Source organism: Erinaceus europaeus, chromosome 4, assembly GCF_950295315.1.
Source record: "Erinaceus europaeus chromosome 4, mEriEur2.1, whole genome shotgun sequence".
NCBI classification, from domain to species: domain Eukaryota; kingdom Metazoa; phylum Chordata; class Mammalia; order Eulipotyphla; family Erinaceidae; genus Erinaceus; species Erinaceus europaeus.
Window position 1 is genome coordinate 102,287,134 of NC_080165.1, and position 17,207 is coordinate 102,304,340.

At 47.4% G+C, this 17,207-nt stretch overlaps 1 protein-coding gene across 9 annotated transcripts in view; it reads right to left on the reverse strand.

The window, feature by feature from the left end:
• Positions 1-1,587: 1,587 nt before the first annotated feature.
• Positions 1,588-17,207, reverse strand: part of KCNA1 (potassium voltage-gated channel subfamily A member 1) — a 125,525-nt gene continuing 109,905 nt past the window's right edge. The window contains exons 3-9 of one of the 9 annotated variants that reach the window (XM_007527841.3): positions 10,274-10,340; positions 9,991-10,178; positions 6,366-6,446; positions 5,035-5,091; positions 3,512-3,626; positions 3,062-3,189; positions 1,588-2,386 (exon numbers count right to left, since the gene is read on the reverse strand). In XM_007527841.3, coding sequence (XP_007527903.2) covers positions 2,216-2,386; positions 3,062-3,189; positions 3,512-3,626; positions 5,035-5,091; positions 6,366-6,446; positions 9,991-10,178; positions 10,274-10,340 — 807 coding nt within the window. In that variant the 3' untranslated portion in view covers positions 1,588-2,215. Of the gene's footprint in view, positions 2,387-3,061; positions 3,190-3,511; positions 3,627-4,054; positions 5,187-5,556; positions 6,447-9,990; positions 10,179-10,273; positions 10,341-17,207 lie in introns of those variants that run through there. The other 8 variants (XM_060190240.1, XM_060190239.1, XR_009549552.1 and 5 more) reach the window with 8 other exon arrangements.

The following is a 17,207-nucleotide window of genomic DNA, read 5'->3' on the forward strand; positions in this document are numbered from 1 at the left end:
AAGAACTGGACAAATATTAGCTCTGATCTCTAAGGTGACTAATTTTTCCCTTACCCCAGCCACTAAACAATCAAACAGCCTTTACTGTATGTGTTGTAAAATAACAAACAAGCAAAAAAAAAAAAAAAAAAAAAAGTTGACTAAAAATAGACTCCTACCTCTGAAGATACTCAACCTGCCTATGGAAATGTGTATGGGATGTGCTCATATCCTGTGTAACTTAGGGTAAATTTTCTTTTCTGATGGTTCTGTCCACAGGATGCAGCCCTGCCTGGCCTTGAGTTAATTAGCTGGAGGACTTGATGGCTAAATAAACCTCAAATAGAGACGTATAGCCTTTGACAGCTCCTTAATGATCTTGACTACTGAAGTACTAACAAAGTAAGAATTTATCTGGTGAAGGAAAAGAACTAAGAGGAGAGATAACAAAAAAGAGAGAGAGAGAGAAAGAAAGAAAGAAAAGAGAAAGAAAGAAAGAAAGAAAGAAAGAAAGAAAGGGAGAAAGAAAGAGAAGAAAAGAAAAGATTGAACACACTGGAAATACAGCAACAGCTCCCAGGCAAACTGCTTCCCAGAGACTCAGCCAACTCTGGGTTTAAGTGATTTAGCAGGGGCTTGCTGATGCTAAGCTCCATGATCATGCAGTCCTTTGAATGGCACCCAGTACCACCTCTGGGAAGTGGACAGCTGCACGTGTATTATCCCACGTCTCCCTTACTTAAATCTTTAAAATTTTTTTTTATTTATAAAAAGCAAACACTGACAAAAACCATAGGATAAGAGGGGTACAACTCCACACAGTTCCCACCACCAGACCTCCGTATCCCATCCCCTCCCCTGATAGCTTTCCTATTCTTCATCCCTCTGGGAGTATGGACCAAGGGTCATTATGGGATGCAGAAAGTAGAAGGTCTGGCTTCTGTAATTGCTTCCCCGCTGAACACGGGTGTTGACAGGTCAATCCATACTCCCAGCCTGTCTCTCTCTTTCCCTAGTGGGGAAGGGCTCTGGGGAAACGGAGCTCCAGGACACATTGGTGGGGTTGTCTGCCCAGAGAAGTGCAATTGACATCATGGTAGCATCTGGAACCTGGTGGCTGAAAGATGAGTTAGTGTATAAAACCAAACAAATATTTATATACCTTTCCCATATTTGGAAGCTACTCTCTTCCCTGATCCAGCTTTCTAGCCCTTTTTTCAGCCATGACATCATCTCCCCAGACAATAACTCAGATCCACATATCAGATGTCAGGCTCAGAGAAAAAAAAAAAAAACTGGTATAGTCATGGGCCCTTTGGAATATACTCAAAATAGGCCTACTAACTATCTACGAAACAGAGACCTCCAAATCTTCATCTGCAATATTCCAGCCTTTAGGTTCATGATTAGTCAACAATTTGTTTGGCTTTATATGTTAACTTAAATCTTTTTTGGAGGCTCTCAGTGTCCAGAGATTTCTCAGTGAACTTCCATGCCTGCCATTTGAGATAGGCTGGTTATTGATCCTAATGGCCTTTACCTGCCATTGCTATACTGGTAGATATTGACGAGGAGAGAGAAGCAAAGAAAAAGTCTAAGAGAAACAAAAACAGAAACACATATATATTGAACAAGCTTCTGTCACAGCCTTCTCCATCACCTACTCACAGATATGATCATACAACAGATACAACAGATATTTCATTTTCCTTGTGTACAAATAAACAAGTAGGCAGTAGTGAACAGTTAAGAAGATAAGCAGAGTCAAGCATGTGCACGGTCATGCTAGAGGCCAGATACACCACACTCACTCCAGTGATTCATCCAAGCTATCATTCCCACGCATGGCTGGAGATGAAGCCAGCCTTGACTTCTTTCTTGCTCCTGCTCCTCATCTTCACAGAGGTCAGGACTGCCAGCTGTGGAGTATGAGGTTCCAAATGCACATTTATTGAGTTGTTGTGCCAGGCATGTAAAACAATGAGAGCAAGACAATTTGCCCTGTGAGAAGTTCACATCTAGCAGAAGGATGGAATCTAAGAGTTACATATTCATGTGAGAAGTGCCACAGCACAGAAGTAAGTAAAGGGCACTGGGTTCGATGATTTCCACCTGGGTTAAGGGGAGAAAGCAATTCTCCTTCCTTCACAGGATGAAATTCAGGCCTCTGAGTATCTTGTTCAGTAGAGTGGATCATGGATGACACCATCTAGTCTGGGTCTTGAGATCTTGTCCCTTACGTCAACTTCTCCCATTTGCCTCTCAGGTATGTCTGGTAGTAGAAGTTGAGGAAAAGGATGATGAGGCTGAAGGAATACAGGAGCACGGCTATGTTGAACCCGTCAGGGAAGGCACAGTCTGCAAAAAGGTTGTAGGAGGAGTGGGCAACAATGGCAACAAACTGACACTATGGAGAGAGGGAAGGAGAGAAAGAGATGGAAGAATGGTGAGAGGCTTGCTGAGGAACTAGGGAAGGAGGCTCCCCAGGGACTCCTATCTTAACCTTTATCTCCCAGCAGAGGGCAGACCACCTGTAGCTTCAGAAAAGGAAAACAATAAAGCCTAGAGAGAAAGAAAGGCCATATATATATATATTTATTTATTTTTCTTAATTGTGATTTCAAGAGTTTTACTGATGCCTGGTATCAGCCCCCCACCCCCATCTCCTTGTGTAGACATTGGTGATGAATGCAGTCCATCCCATCCCCATGAGGGACACCTTAGAACACCCCAACAGCTGGAAATGGTGCTTCCCAACCCTTAGCATCACCCCATAGTCACAGATCCCTAGCATCTAGCTGGTCCATGTTATCTAGGTCAGTCTCAACAGTTCACAGAAAATCAAGCTGGAGCCTAAATTGCGGCTGGTGCCTGCTCTGAGCTCCACATCATGTCAGCGGGTTGGGGTTGCTTCTAGAAACAGACAAGATGCCTACTGAGACTGTTGCTTGCACATTGAGAAGCTAAAATAGACCCAGGAATGAGAAGCACTTGTTCATGGTCAGATACTGGCTCACTGGTGCAGCCCAGAATCAAACCCAGGTTTCAGCCTAAGCCCTGGGAGTCAGTGAGGCCTTCTCACCAGCTGCAGGATGGTAAGATGCCTCTTCCACCACAGGTAGGGCTGGAGGTGGGGCCCCAGGCTGGCCAGCCCATAGTAGAGGTACATGAAGAAATGGACCAAAGAATTCAGCATCCCAATGAAGAAGGCTACAGAGCAGGCCGAGGAGAAAAAGGAAAGGAACATGAGGCTTGTGGCTGTCTGTGATCTAGGCTTCCCCTTTCATGATTCAGAGAGCCCCTCTACAGGCCCTGAGGAGAGAATCCTCGGCAGGGCCAGGCATGAGCCAGCTGAGGTCATGATGCTGGGCAGGGGGTAAGAGGATACTGAATGAAAACCCTTTCAACAGCCTCTGTACTCTTTGCTCATCTCCCAGCAGCCTTCCCCACCCCATGGTCCCCACCCCCACATCACCACAGGGAGCTGGATGGAAGGGATGAGGATCAGGAAGGGTCAGGGTCATGTGTTTACCTTGGCCGCCTGGCACGTACTTGATGCCAGCCCACCAGTTGAGAAGCATGGTGCTGTGGTGGTAGACATGCAGGAAGGTGATCTGTTCTGGCTTCTTTCTCAACACAAAGAAGACCTGCAGAGGGGGGAGAAGTGTCAGCTCGGGGGATCTCCCTGCCCCTCCACCCCTCACCCCCACATCAGGGTTTGAACTTACAGGTAGAGACACACAGAGTGATTGGGCTGGGGTTGTCCCTGTTTACTCAAGGGAGAGAGCAGGAAGCAAACCCTGCATAGACTGTGGTGTATAAAAATCATATAACCTCGCATATGTCATATAACTGGATCTCTCTTATTTCAGTGAAAGTTGAGGCACAGAGAGATTAAGTTACTTGCCTAATGTTACACAATTCTTTGGGGACCATGCAGGGTTTGTACACAATCTGGTTTCTTAGAATAGGCTCTTCCTTCCTTCCTTCCTTCCTTCCTTCCTTCCTTCCTTTCTTTCTTTCTTTCTTCCTTCCTTCCTGTCTGTCTTTATTCCTTCCTTCCTTCCTTCCTTCCTTCCTTCCTTCCTTCCTTCCTTTCTTTCTTTCTTTTTATTTACCTTATTTTAATGTGTGAGAGGTTCAGAGAAAAAGACACAGACAAGCCAGAGCACTGCTCAGCTCCGGCCGTCGGTGGTGGTGCTGGAGCGTGAGTGACCCTGGGATCTAGAAGCCTCAGGTATGAAAGTCTTGCAGAACCACTGTGCACTCTCCCAGCCTTACTGAGCTCTTGCTGACATCCTATCCCATGTCCCCAGACTCAGGCTGAATATACACAGGAGGACCCGGCCAACCATAGATGAAATTCCCAAAGGTTCTCTGCCCAAAAGTTCTCTGTCCAAATTGGGACACCAATTTGGCAAGAGATTGCTAAGAAAGAGCCACCTCCCTAGTCATTAATCAAATGAAAACATAATTATTTTATGATCCAGAAAAACCACTCCTAGGCTTTTATCCCAAGGATGTAAGGCACTGACTCAAAGCAATATATGCACCCCTACGCTCATAGCTGCATTATTCACATAGTCAAGGAGTGGAAGCAACCTAAATGTTCATTGATAGGTCTCTCTCTCTTTACATCTCCCTGTCTCTCTCATCTTCAAAAAAATATATAAATACACCAAATCAAGCAATTCAGTCCCGAGCAGTGAAGCGCCAGCCACAAGAAAACTAAAATTTACCTGTGGCTTCTGCTGTCTTATTACCCTTGACAACTAATATCAGCCCGTTTGCCTTCTTGGTTGCACCTTGGTTGCTAACAAGGAGCACAAATGCCCTGCTGTACAGGTGCAGGGATGAAGAAGGGAGTCTGTGGGAACTTGTGGAGGTGAGATGCTGTATCCATGAGTACCCTTGCTCAGCCAGGTACTGAGACCAAGGTTTTGCTCAGCTGCCAGGCAGACCTTGAGGGCATACAACAAGGACACCCCATGTACCACCCCAGCACCAGCTGCTAGAGAGAATTCCCTACAAGAGACAAGGAGACAGGGTGCTTACTGTGTCCAACAGTTCAACAGCCTTGGAGAAGAAACACCACCAGCACACGCTCGCCATCTACTGGGCATGGAGGGGAATTTCAGTCAGACCTCTGCCACAGTTCCTATTTGCGTCGTCCCTCTGGGTCCCCTGAACCTCCTGTGCCCACCTGCCTGATGGAAGATGACTCTTAGAACAGGAAATGGGTTAGAGGCTACTGGATGTCACAACAGACTCCCCCAGACAGAACCATGCAATCTAGACTCACAGACCTTGCTGAGCTGGTGTTTGTTGAAAAGGACATGCTTAGCCAGTGTATTTGGAGTTGGATCTGGGCATCTGCATTTCTGTTTTTCTTTTCTTTCTTTTTCATTATGTAGGACAGAGATAAAATGAGAGGGAAGGGGAAGACAGAGAGGGAGAAAGAAAGAGAGACACCTGCAGCCCTGCTTCACCATTCATGAAGCTCTTCTTTTGCAGGTGGGGAGCAGGGGCTTGAACCTGGGTAATGTGTGAACTCAATCAGATGCACCACCGCCTGACCCTGGCATCTGCATTTCATGCTTGCTCCCAGGTGATGCTGCAGTTGTTGATCCCTGCTGTTCCTGCATACCTTGAATGGTAAGGATTTGACCCTTTTTTCAATATCCTTGAATTCCAATTCCAACACACTAGCTGGTGGCTTGTCAAGCCTGAGCTAATGTTTGTCTGTCTAAGTTCTCTGCAAGGGATCCTTTCATAGGGGGCCAGACAGCGATACACCCAACTGACTGTACACATCACCAAACACAAAGACCCAGGGTTGAGCCCCCACTTTCCATTTACAGGAGCAGTGAAGCAGGTCTGTGGGTATCTCACTTTCTCTGACATCCTCCTTCAATTTCTCTAAAATAGAAAGAAAGTAAAAAAAATAGCCACCAGGAGCAGTGGATTCATACTGCTGGTACAGAGCCCTTGTGATAACCCTGGAGGCAAAAATAAATAAATAAATAAGTAAATATCCTTTGCTTGGATCCCAGCTGAAACAGCATAGCTTAAAAGAATGAACTACCTACCACACTGCTGTCACTCAGCAGGGGCCTGCCCTTCTATGTATTATCAGTAGTTTGATCATCTATCAACTGCTCCCTTTGATAAAGGCAGCTTTCTGCTCCCCCACTTTTCAGATGGAGACACTGAGGCTCATCCAGCATTTGTAAGTTGTCCAGGGCCCCACGGCAAGTCACCGGCAGGGCTGAGGTGCTGATTTCTGAGCCTGTGCTTTGTAGGTCCCTTCGCCATCAGAAGAGTGAATCGAGCATTACATGGTGCGTCCTGTCTGCTCACAGGCCCCACTCCGTTCCCATGCATACCCTCATCCCAAGCTCGCTGCAGCTGTAGTCCACGGGCTGGCAGAAATAGCTATAATCAGCCTGGATCGAGGTGGCCAGGAACTGTGGGGAAGAAACAGGGAAAGGACCACGATGGGACATTTTGCTCCTGTGACCGAGGAGGTGGTGCTGAGGCAAAGCACAAGTCTCATGTTTCAAGTTCAAGTCATATTCCAAGCACTCCATGCTCTGGTCCTCTCTGATATTGTTAGTAAATAACTTCTTATGTATTCATTTATTTATTAGATAGAGACAGAGAGAGATTGAGAGAGAAGGGGGAGACAGAGTGAGAGAGAGAGAGAGGAGAGAGACTTGCAGCCCTGCTCATGAAGTTTCCCTCCTGCAGATGGAGACAGGGAGCTTGAACCAAGGTCCTTGCACACTAAAATATGTGCACTCAACTAGGTGCACCATCACCTGGCTCCAGAATTAACTTTTTTTTTTTTTAACAAGTGAAGGAAAACCTGGCCCTACTGTAGAGGGCCCTGACTGGTTCAGAGTTTTGGGGCCCAAACCTCCTCAGGCTATGCCTGGGACACCATCCACCTTCCCAGACACTTAGTGAATGACTAGTAATCAAACAAGCCCCATGGTGTGATCTGCACAGAGACTGAAGTTTATAGTCATCTTACTGGACTCTAGTTAGTTTTATTTTTTAAGGATGATGAGCAAAATATTTCTCTTGGATATGTATGGCTGCTTTGCCATACATGGGGCCCACAGTTAAGCCTGGCCCCCTCCACATTGAAGGAAGCTTTGATTTTGTCACTCTCTCTTTTGATCTTACTCTTTTGCTCTCTTGTCCTCTTTTTCCCTCTATCTTAAGAAGGAAATATTTGGGACTCGGGTGGTAGCGCAGCGGGTTAAGTGCACGTGGCGCAAAGTGCAAGGACTGGCATGAGGATCCCAGTTCAAGCCTCCGGCTCCCCACCTGCAGGGGAGTCGCTTCACAAGCGGTGAAGCAGGTCTGCAGGTATCTATCTTTCTCTCCTCTTGTCTTCCCTCCTCTCTCCATTTCTCTCTGTCCTATCCAACAATGATGACATCAATAACAACAATAACTACAACAATAAAAACACTCTAGAAACTGGCAGTGACTGTGAATGGGAGGTGGGATGGGCCTACTGGGGGCATCCAGGTATGGCATTATGGGATTGTGAATCAAGATCACCAGGGGGAGAGACAGCCACAGAAGGAGAGACAGGGAACTTGTTAGACTGAGGAGGGGGAAGGGTTGTCTTAGGAGATTTCCCCCCCTCTCACCAGGATTAACTCTGGAGCTCAGTGTTGCATGAATCCACTGTACCTGGTGACATTTATTTATCTATTTATCTTTTTAGAGAATAAGAAATGAAGAGAGATAGAGAGGGAGAATGGGATGGAGGGGGTGGGTTTTCTGCACTTCTTCACCACTCAGGAGCTTGCCCCTTGGAAATGGAGACTGGGAACTTGAACTCTGGTCCTTGTACATGGTAATCTGTGCTTTCTACATAGTGAAACAGTTTTTTTCTACCTTAAGCCAAAGCTCTGCTCAGCTCAGATCTGGTATCAATGCTGGGAATTGAAACTGAGGCTTCTGAGGCTCAGGCAGGCAAGGCTGCTATATCACCCATGCCGATATCTCCTCGGCCTTTAAAAGGTGCTTGAAGAAGGGGCTATGGTGCTCCAAGTAGACATACTCATTACCATATTGAGAACCTGGGTTCAAGTTCCTGGTCCCATTCTGCAAGGATGGAAGCTTCACAAGTGTCCTCCCTTCTCTCTGTCTCTCTCCATCATTCTATCACTCTATGTGTCTCTATCATCTTATATCAGACATAAGAAGTCACTGATAACAGTGAAGTCATGCAGGCACCAAGCCCCAGTGAGAAGCCTGGTGGCAAATAAATAAACAGAAAAAAAGCTGATTTTTTAAAAATTTAATTTTATTTATTTATTCCCTTTTGTTGCCCTTGTTGTTTTATTGTTGTAGTTATTATTGTCATCGTTGTTGGATAGGACAGAGAGAAACGGAGAGAGGAGGGGAAGACAGAAAGGGGGAGAGAAAGATAGACATCTGCAGACCTGCTTCACCGCCTGTGAAGGACTCCCCTGCAGGTGGGGAGCCGGGGTTCGAACCTGGAAAAAGCTGCTTTTAAGGAGCTTGAATTTCATTGAATTATTATTCACTTGACAGTGATGTGAAAAAGGGCTGAGCTCTGCACTGATCCCTTGGAACTCCCCCTGCTGGTTACAGAAGTGAAGGGCACTCTGGATAGACCCCAAAGCAAGACAATGAAATGAGCCTGGAAAATTGTCACAGAATGATGGTGGCCACAGAGTAAAATTGGTCTCCACGACTAGGTGACAAGTTTTTCAGAGGACACATCCTGTCTGACATGATAGGGCTATGGCTCTCTCCCTCTCTGCTTCTCTCTTTGGATGAAAAAACAAACAAACCACAAGGTTGTTGAGGAGAGGTGAGAATTGCACATGTGTGAGTCCCTGACCTCACCTCCAAAAAAAAAAGAGAGAGAGAGAGATAAATGTGTATCCTGGGAGGTGGTGCAGTGAGCAAAGTGCATGGGGTCCTGGGCTTGATCCCCAACATCACAGACACTGATGTGATGCTTTGGTCTCCTCTTTCTTCCTTAAGTCATCTTCTTCTTTCCTTCCCCCTTCCATTTCCTCCTCCTCTTTTCCTTTCCCTTCCTTTCATATTTACACATTCTCTCCTCCTCCTCTCCTCCTCCCATTCCATAAATAAATAAATCTAAAAAAAATTGACGGGACCAAGCAGTGGTGTACCAGGTTGAGTGCACATGTTCTTGTGTACAAGGGCTCAGATTCAAAGCCCCACTCTATCTGCAAGGGGGAAGTATCACAAGGCGTGAAGCAAATCTTCAGGTGTCTCTCTGTTTCTCTCCCATCTCCCCCTCAATTTATCTCTGTCCTATCAAATATAAGGAAAATAAAATTCAAATTCAAAAGACTGAGTGATGACTTTGTTGGCTGTTCACCTTGGGTTTGCCATCAGAGGAAAAGGAAGCCAGGCTTAATGTGGGATCACGTTTCCACACAGAAGGCAGGGCAGCCAGAGAGGAGAGGGTTCCCCAGCTAGGGAGTGGCCCCGCTCAGGCTTTTCAGCATTCTGTATAGAAACATCTCGGCTGGGTTTTGCCGTGTATGTGACCCAGGTCTGAGCCTGACCCACACTGCCCTGGAGGAAGCTTGCCTGCTGTGCTATGTTGTCCGTCTGTCTCTATCTCTCTCTATCTGAAAAAGTCAGCCAGGAGCAGTGAAGTCTCAGTAATGACAAAAATAACAATAAAAGGGAAGGAACCAAATGATGGCTCACCTAGTTGAACGAATGTGTTACCATGGACAAGGATCTGGGTTCAATACCCCAGTCCCCACCTGCAGGGGAGAAGCTTCATAAGCAGTGAAGCGGTGTTGCAGGTGTCTCTCCCTCTCTATCTCCTCCTCTCTTGATTTCTCCCTGTCTCCTCTATCAAATAAGTAAAATAAATACTTTTAAATAAAAAATAAACATAAAGGAGAAAGCAAGTACATGGCTGTATTCATTCCCTGATCCCCCAGACCATCAAGGCATCCCCTCCAACCTTACCTCATAGAACATGTACCCCGAGAAAGCCACCAGCCCCAGGTTGTAAGCAGCCAGAATCCCCCTCAGCCTCAGGGGCTCCCGTGGGCTCATGAACCGTGGTCCAAGCCCTACGAAGAGGAGGTAGGAGCCCACAAGCAGAGTGACAGGCAGGGGTGAGTGCACCAGAAGCCAGGCATCTGTTCTCGGGTCTAAGGGGAGAAGAGAAGAGGGAAGATGCGGGCCTGTGCTTCTGTGCTTTCTGTCCCTTCTGTGTCCCCAGTCCCTCAGTGACAACAGCTCCTACCTCCATTCTCTAAGGCCCAAGTATATTCTTTCCAGAACTTTGCCAGGGGGGCAGGCATGCTGAGTCCCTGTCAGGGAGGGAAAGAGTTGAGTTTCCATGCAGACCCCCTCCCCAAGAAAACTCCCTTCCCTTCCCACTGGGCCCCCTGAGGATCTGCAAACCCCATTCCTCCACACCCCATGATCCCTGACCTCCTCACCACCCTTGCCACTTACCTCAGACTATAGCTCTGCCCACTTCCTCCTCATGCCCTTAGCTGGCCCCCTTGGATTCCAATGTAGCTCCCACAGATTACAGGGCCCCCAGGGAGAGGCACAGAGTCAGTCCCCTGGCAGCAAGAGGGGTGCAGGAAGAATGAGGCACTGAGCTCTCTCACCTCCTCGGCCTCTCCACCTCCTTCTCCTCCTCCCTAGTTCTTTCTTTTCTTCTTTTCAGTTATGTAAGGCAGAGAGGAATTGAGAGAGGAAGGGGTATAAAGAGGGAGAGAGACAGAAAGACACCCAAAGCACTGCTTCATTGCTTGTGAAACTTCCCCCCTTGCAGGTAGAAAGTGGGGGTTTGAACCAGGTCCTGGCATGTAGTAGCATGTGAACTCAACTGGGCGCACCACCAATTGCCCCCCACCCCTTGGTTCTTTCTAAACTTTCCCCCAGCTCCCGTTCATCAGCCCCTCCAGAGATGGACTTACTGCGTGGCTTCTCTGAGGTCCTCTGGGCAGTGATGGTGCTGCTCTGCTCACTGGGAGGGGGCTGGCCCTTGGGGGGATCTGAGTGGCAGGGGTCCAGGTTTCCAGGGGGTGTGTGGGACCCTCTGAGGCCCCATGAATCAGGTGTTCTCTCCTGTGGATGATGCCCAGCCCTCCACACCCTCACACTCTCACACTCTCACACTCACTGAGAACCAGGAAGGAGCCTGCCTCCACGCCTCCCAGGCACCTTGCCACTGGCTCAGCACAGTCAGAACAAGAGGAGCCAGTGGGGGTGCATGGGGGAGGGAGCACTAGAAGGAGAATGTAGGCGGCAGAGTCCAGGCCCCCCTGCAGAGGCAGGCAATGAGTGACACCCCTCCCCTCTCAGTGTTTCTGTGACTAAGTCCCTGCTCCCCATTTCTGATAGAGGGACTCCAGAAGCCACAGGCTGTGACACCTCCCCTCCTGTCACAGCCCTCAGCTGAAGCCATACCTCCTCCTTGCTCTCTCCTTCCCACCCCCCCCCCCCCCCCCCGCCTTCCACAGAGCTAGGGATTAAGTGTATACTTTTCAGAGCCCTCCCAGGACCACACTTCTCTCTCTCTCTCTCCTCAACAATAGGCTGGTGTGTTGGGCCACAGACCCATGTGCCTATTATTATTATTTTTCCACAAGGGTTATCACTAGGGTTTGATACCTGCATGAGTACACTATTCCTAGTGGCCATTTTTTTTTTTTTTTTACAGAGGGTGAGACAAAGAGAAATGAGGAAGGAGAAAGATGGAGAAAGAGGCAGAGAGAGAGAGAGTCCTGCAGCACTACTCCACTGCTGTTAAAAATTCCCCCTCTCACCCCCATAGGTAAGGAGTGGGGGCTTGAATCAGGGTCCCCATTCACAGCAATGTGTGTGCTCTTATCAGGTAAGCCACCTCCTGGCCCCTCAAGCATCCTTCTCCCTCCCACCACACCTCCGTCAGCCTATGCTCAGAATACAACAGCTTTCTAAGGCCACTCTTTTTCCTTTCTGTACATGGCAGTAGGAGCATTAGGGACAGCACTGGAATGGGAGTCTTGGAACCCCAAATATCCAGGATGGGACATGATCACTTTGTTTCATTTTATCATGTCCCATTCAGGTGGGGAAGAATTTAAAGGTTGCACCGGGGAAATGGTAGGATAGCTTTTGGAAAGCAAAAAAGGAAGTAACTTGGGAAGAGTTTTAGGAAGGTAACCACACCTGGGAAGCTATAACCCAATAAGAAAGAGAAGTAACTCAATAAACCAATGAGAAGCTAGCCCCACGTAAGGAGCAGGCTTTGTTTTTTCTCTTCTGAGATCCTCACAGGTTCCATCCCTAAGTGTTATCTTTTTAATGTTTTTTATCTTTATTTACTTATTGGATAGAGACAACCAGAAATCAAGAGTAAGGGGGTGACAGATAGGGAGAGAGATACCTGCAGCCCTGCCTCACCACTCACAAAGCTTTCCCCCTGGAGGTGAGGACTGGGGGTTTGAACCTGGGTCCTTGCACACTATAAGTGCACTCAACCAGGTGCGCCACCCCCTGGCCCCACAAGTACTATCTTTGCATCTTAATATCACCTATGCACAAATTCTACCTCACACTTTTGTAATAAAAAAAGTCTATAATTTGCATACCTGAGTACAGAGTAGCTTGTAATTCTTTCCAAGATGGCAGTGTGACCAAATCCTCCCAGAACTAGACCAGTAGTCCTAAGGTTCCCCTTGGACCCCGGCCAGTCTCCTCTGTAACAGAGGGATGGGTGGGAGAGCTAGATTGAGGAATAAATAAATAAATAAATAAATAAATAAAATAAATATCTCTGAATAAAGAGACTTGGTGGTCTTGGCTCTGTAGCTCACTCCACAGGGATTCCCTTTTACAACCAGCTCTTGGGACTGGGAAGTGCTACACCTGGTCTGGCATATATGTCGCCATGCTCAAGGACCTGAATTCAAATACTGCAGAGAAGAAGCTACATGGATAGTGGGGTTTTTCCTCATGAATGCTAGGTGTCTCTCTTTAGCTCTCTTTCTTGACCCACCCCCTTTGATGTTTCTGTCTCTATCTGAAAAATAGACGAATAAGTAAAAAATGTATTTAAAAATAGAAGCAGCTCTTTAGACTTTTTCCCTTCAGATCTTTTCCCCTTCACACAGGGTGGCTGGCCCTTTGTGGCTCTGTGAATAAATCCTGTTTCTGTAAATGCTGGATTAACCACTCTCAGAACGCAGACAACTAATACACTAAAGAATGAGGAAAACTGATGGACAAACTCCCTAGGAGGACAAAGTTGAGAACCACAGCCATGGAGGCTTGAGTTCACCCCCTGCGCAGACTGCAAATTCACATGAGCTGTTCCTCACTCATTTTTTCCTCAGGTAAAGGATGAGAGATAGGGAGGGAGAGAGTGGTAGAAAGAGAAGAGACACCACAGCACTGCTCCACTGCTGCTGAAGCTTCCCCACTCATGTGTTCCCATATGGTGGCTGGGGATTCAAACTTGGGTCCTCCTGCTAATGTATGTGCACTCTACTCAGTGAGTCTGTCTCCTCATTCTTAGTCTTCTACCCCTCCCCTTCCCAATCTGTCCATCCCTCTGTCAGGAAGGGCTCCCACTGGGTCCTCATCCCCACCTGTCATGTGACATGGAATTAAGTCAGAAGAACAAGGTGGGGACTTTCAGGCAGCCTTCACCCCAAGGACTTGCCCACTCCCAGGCCAGTGAGCTACCCCCACTTCTCCATGTCTCCCTGCATTTCCTTGTCAAATACAGACTCCTTCTCTGTCCCAAAGTTCCCAACCCCATCTTCCTGGAGGTAAAGGTGTGGTCCTCAATGGCAGTTCCATGACTCAGCCCCCTTGTTTGTGGGGAGCTTTACCACTGGTGTGGTGTCAGGGCTTTGGAAAGTCCTGAGACCTGGAGATGCACTGTCACCCTGGGAGCAGGTGGGTTAAAGGAACTAGACCAGGAACTGGACAGGAGGGACACCACTATCTCGGAGTCCTCCCTGTGAGCAGGGGGAGCACACCTGCTGTAGGGGAGGAGCCAGTGATCTCAGCAGCGCCTCCCTCCTTTCCTGCCTTGGGGTTCACAGGTCACAGAGGGCAGGGGAGCTGGCCCTTCAGCATTTCACAAAGGTCAAATGGTTTCCCCAGGACCACGGTCCCTCTGGCCCCAAACCAGCCTCACCCCTCCTTTAACTGGTGACCTGTAAGTAGAGGAGAGAGGGAGGCTAACTGGGACCTTTTCCCAGTTCCTTTCCCGATGCAAATTCTCTTGAAAGAATTACAAGGGAATACGCGATTTCCAAATCTTCCTTTCTTATGCTCTGTGCAGAAATGAAATTAGAGAGAAGAGGAAGCTTGGGAACAGGCACCCAAGGGCCCTGGAGAAGTTCCATGAAGGCTCTCCATTTGAAAATCCTCTTCTTAAACCCTTACATGCGTCATACCTCGGCCAGCTGGAAGAACCAAGTGTGGTTGCCTTACCCAAAGCTCCTCTCCCAGCCGCATAACTTGCACCTTTTGTGCTCAAGTTCCTGCTTTCCTGTCCTTGCTGAATATCTTTGTGCCCCAGTTCCCATGTCCCACGTGTGCAAACGCAGTGTAACAGGTGTTCCTGCTTCCGGGATCTCACTATCCCCCTATGCTGTCCCCAACAGATCTACCAGGCTCCCTGGGCTCCAGTAATCCCAGTGGGGACCAAATCACCTCTGGGGCCATAGGTGAGACAAGGTGCCCACCTGAGGGCAGAGACCTGGATATTGTGTGAGGTAACTCTAGCACTGCAAAGAATGGTGCCCTTTCATACAAATATGCATACATGCCCTCACATGTGCACATACACTCACACCTGCATGCCTAAACACATATACACAGAGCAGCCAAGGTGTGGATTCATCACCACTGCATTATAAAACTATTTATCATTAAGGCCTTTTTTTGCTCAGCTGACAAGATAGCAACAGTCCAGTGAAATAACCCCAGGCTTAAGGTATATTTACAAGGCAAAAATTGACCAGTCAGCTTCTAGCCAGTCTACACATCAACAGATAAGGCCTCCACACCTGGTCACTGAATGGAGACCATCGAAAAGAAATCTGCCCCTGCCATTAGGGGGCACTACCGACACTTTCCTTCACCCAGTTTCCCACAGACAGGTTCTCACTGAATTCTATGTAACCAAGACATTCCTGCCCCTTCTTGCTGACAGGAGTCACTCTGTGTCGTCACCTGTGAGGCAGATGGCTCCTTTTACTGTCCACCCTGCCTTTCTCTTAGTGACTATTTCTTAGCTTGCCTATTCCAATAAGCTTTATCAAATCTTTGCAGCTGCCCAATTCTCTCCTTGCCCCGTGCATCACTAGCCAGAAGAATGAAAAATATGTCTTCAACCACCATGCCCCAAAACACTGCTTTATTTTATTTTATTTTTTGCCTCTGGGGTTATTGCTGGGGCTCTGTGCCTGCACTACAAATCCATTGCTCCTGGAGGCCATTTGTTCCATTTTTTGTTGCTGTATAGTACAGAGAGAAATTAAGAGAGAAAGGAAAGATAGGGGAGAGAAGGATAGACACCTACAGACCTGCTGATTCTTGAGCCGGTCCTTGCACTTCTTACTATGTGTGCTTAACCCGGTGTGCTACTGTTCACTTGTCCCCAAAACACTGCTCTTAATCCCATTTACACATCAGTAGATATAAGTCTCACACTCCTTTTTACAGATCATGAACTAAGGCACAGAGAAGTGAAGAGACTTGTCTAGCACCACACAGCCTCTAAGGAGAAGGGCAAAGATTCAAACCCAGGCAGTCAGTTTGACTCCAGAACCCAAGCATTTAACAAGCACACTATTTAGCTTCTATGGTTTCTTGGTGCAACATTGGTTGTTTTTATTCAGGTGAAAATAACTGCTCAACAATGTGAGAAAGCCCCCATTCACCAGGCTCAAAAGATAAGATTTGTTTCTTCCCCTCCCCCTTCTTCTTTCCCCCTACTACTAGTACTCCCCCTCCTCCTCCTCCTCTCCCTGTTCTCTCCCTCTCCCTCTCCTCCTTCATCTTCTTCTTGCCACCACGGTTATCACTGGGGCTCAGTGCCAACATAATGAATCCACTACTCCTGGTATCCATTTTTTCCTTTATTTGTCTTCTATTTTTGTTTGACAGGACAGAGAGAAATTGAAAGGAAAGGGGAGATAGAGGAGATAGAAAAGGAGAAGAGAAAACATACACACACACACACACACACACATCTAAAATTATTTCCCACTCTTAAAGCTTCCCCCCCTTCAGGTGGAGAATGTGGTCTCGAGCTTAGATCCTTATGCACGGTAATATGTACACTCAACCTGGTACAGCACTTCCCAGCTTCCAAAACATATATTTTCTTTCTTTTTTTAGTGGCTTAATATTGATTTACAAAAATATAAGCAAGAAGGGGTATGATTCCACATCATTCACCCCATTTGAAGCTACAGTAGTTCTTCTAAGGTTGCACATATGGGTTGACCATTATTTCTACAACTGTCTGTCTATATTTATATATATTTGCCTTTATTTATGGCCTTGCCTTCTCTTCCTTTCTAAGTCACACCTACACCTAATACTACTTCCAAATGTCCTTCCTTTTTTCCTCTTCTTTTTCCAGGTCCTGATGAACTTGGAGTTCATAGCTCTCTGGTCATCTTCCCCTATCATTTATCCCTCACTGGGAGTATGGACCAAAAATTTGGGATGCGGGTGGTGGCAAATTTTCCTATTTGTCCTGACAGTAACTCCTTGCAGGTAGCAATAAAAGACTCTCTCCCACCTTTCTCCCTTCTGTCCTGGAAGGAAGAAAGAGGAAGAAAGTGCCCTTTGGCTTTGGTGCTGGGGTAAGGGGCTGGTCTAAAAGTGCCACACAGGGAGGCCTGAGGAGGACTCAGCTGCCTCAGCAAGGAAGGAAGTGCTGCTCCTCCCTGCTAGCCAGTCCTGTGAATCCTGGGACTAAGTGACCCTGCAAGCCAAGGAGAAGTAACCTGGGTTCTGCAGGTCAGAACTGGGCAGAATTCTGGACTCTTTCCTCCTTTTGTTTCGTTACTCCCAGATCTTGAAGGATCTTTGGAGGAGGGGCTGAGGGGACAGGCTGCACCCCCTTACTCTCTGGCAGCTATCCAAGCTACTCTGAGTCAGGAGAGGAACTGTAAGCATCATTCCTGGGAACCTCAGCTGGGCATTGC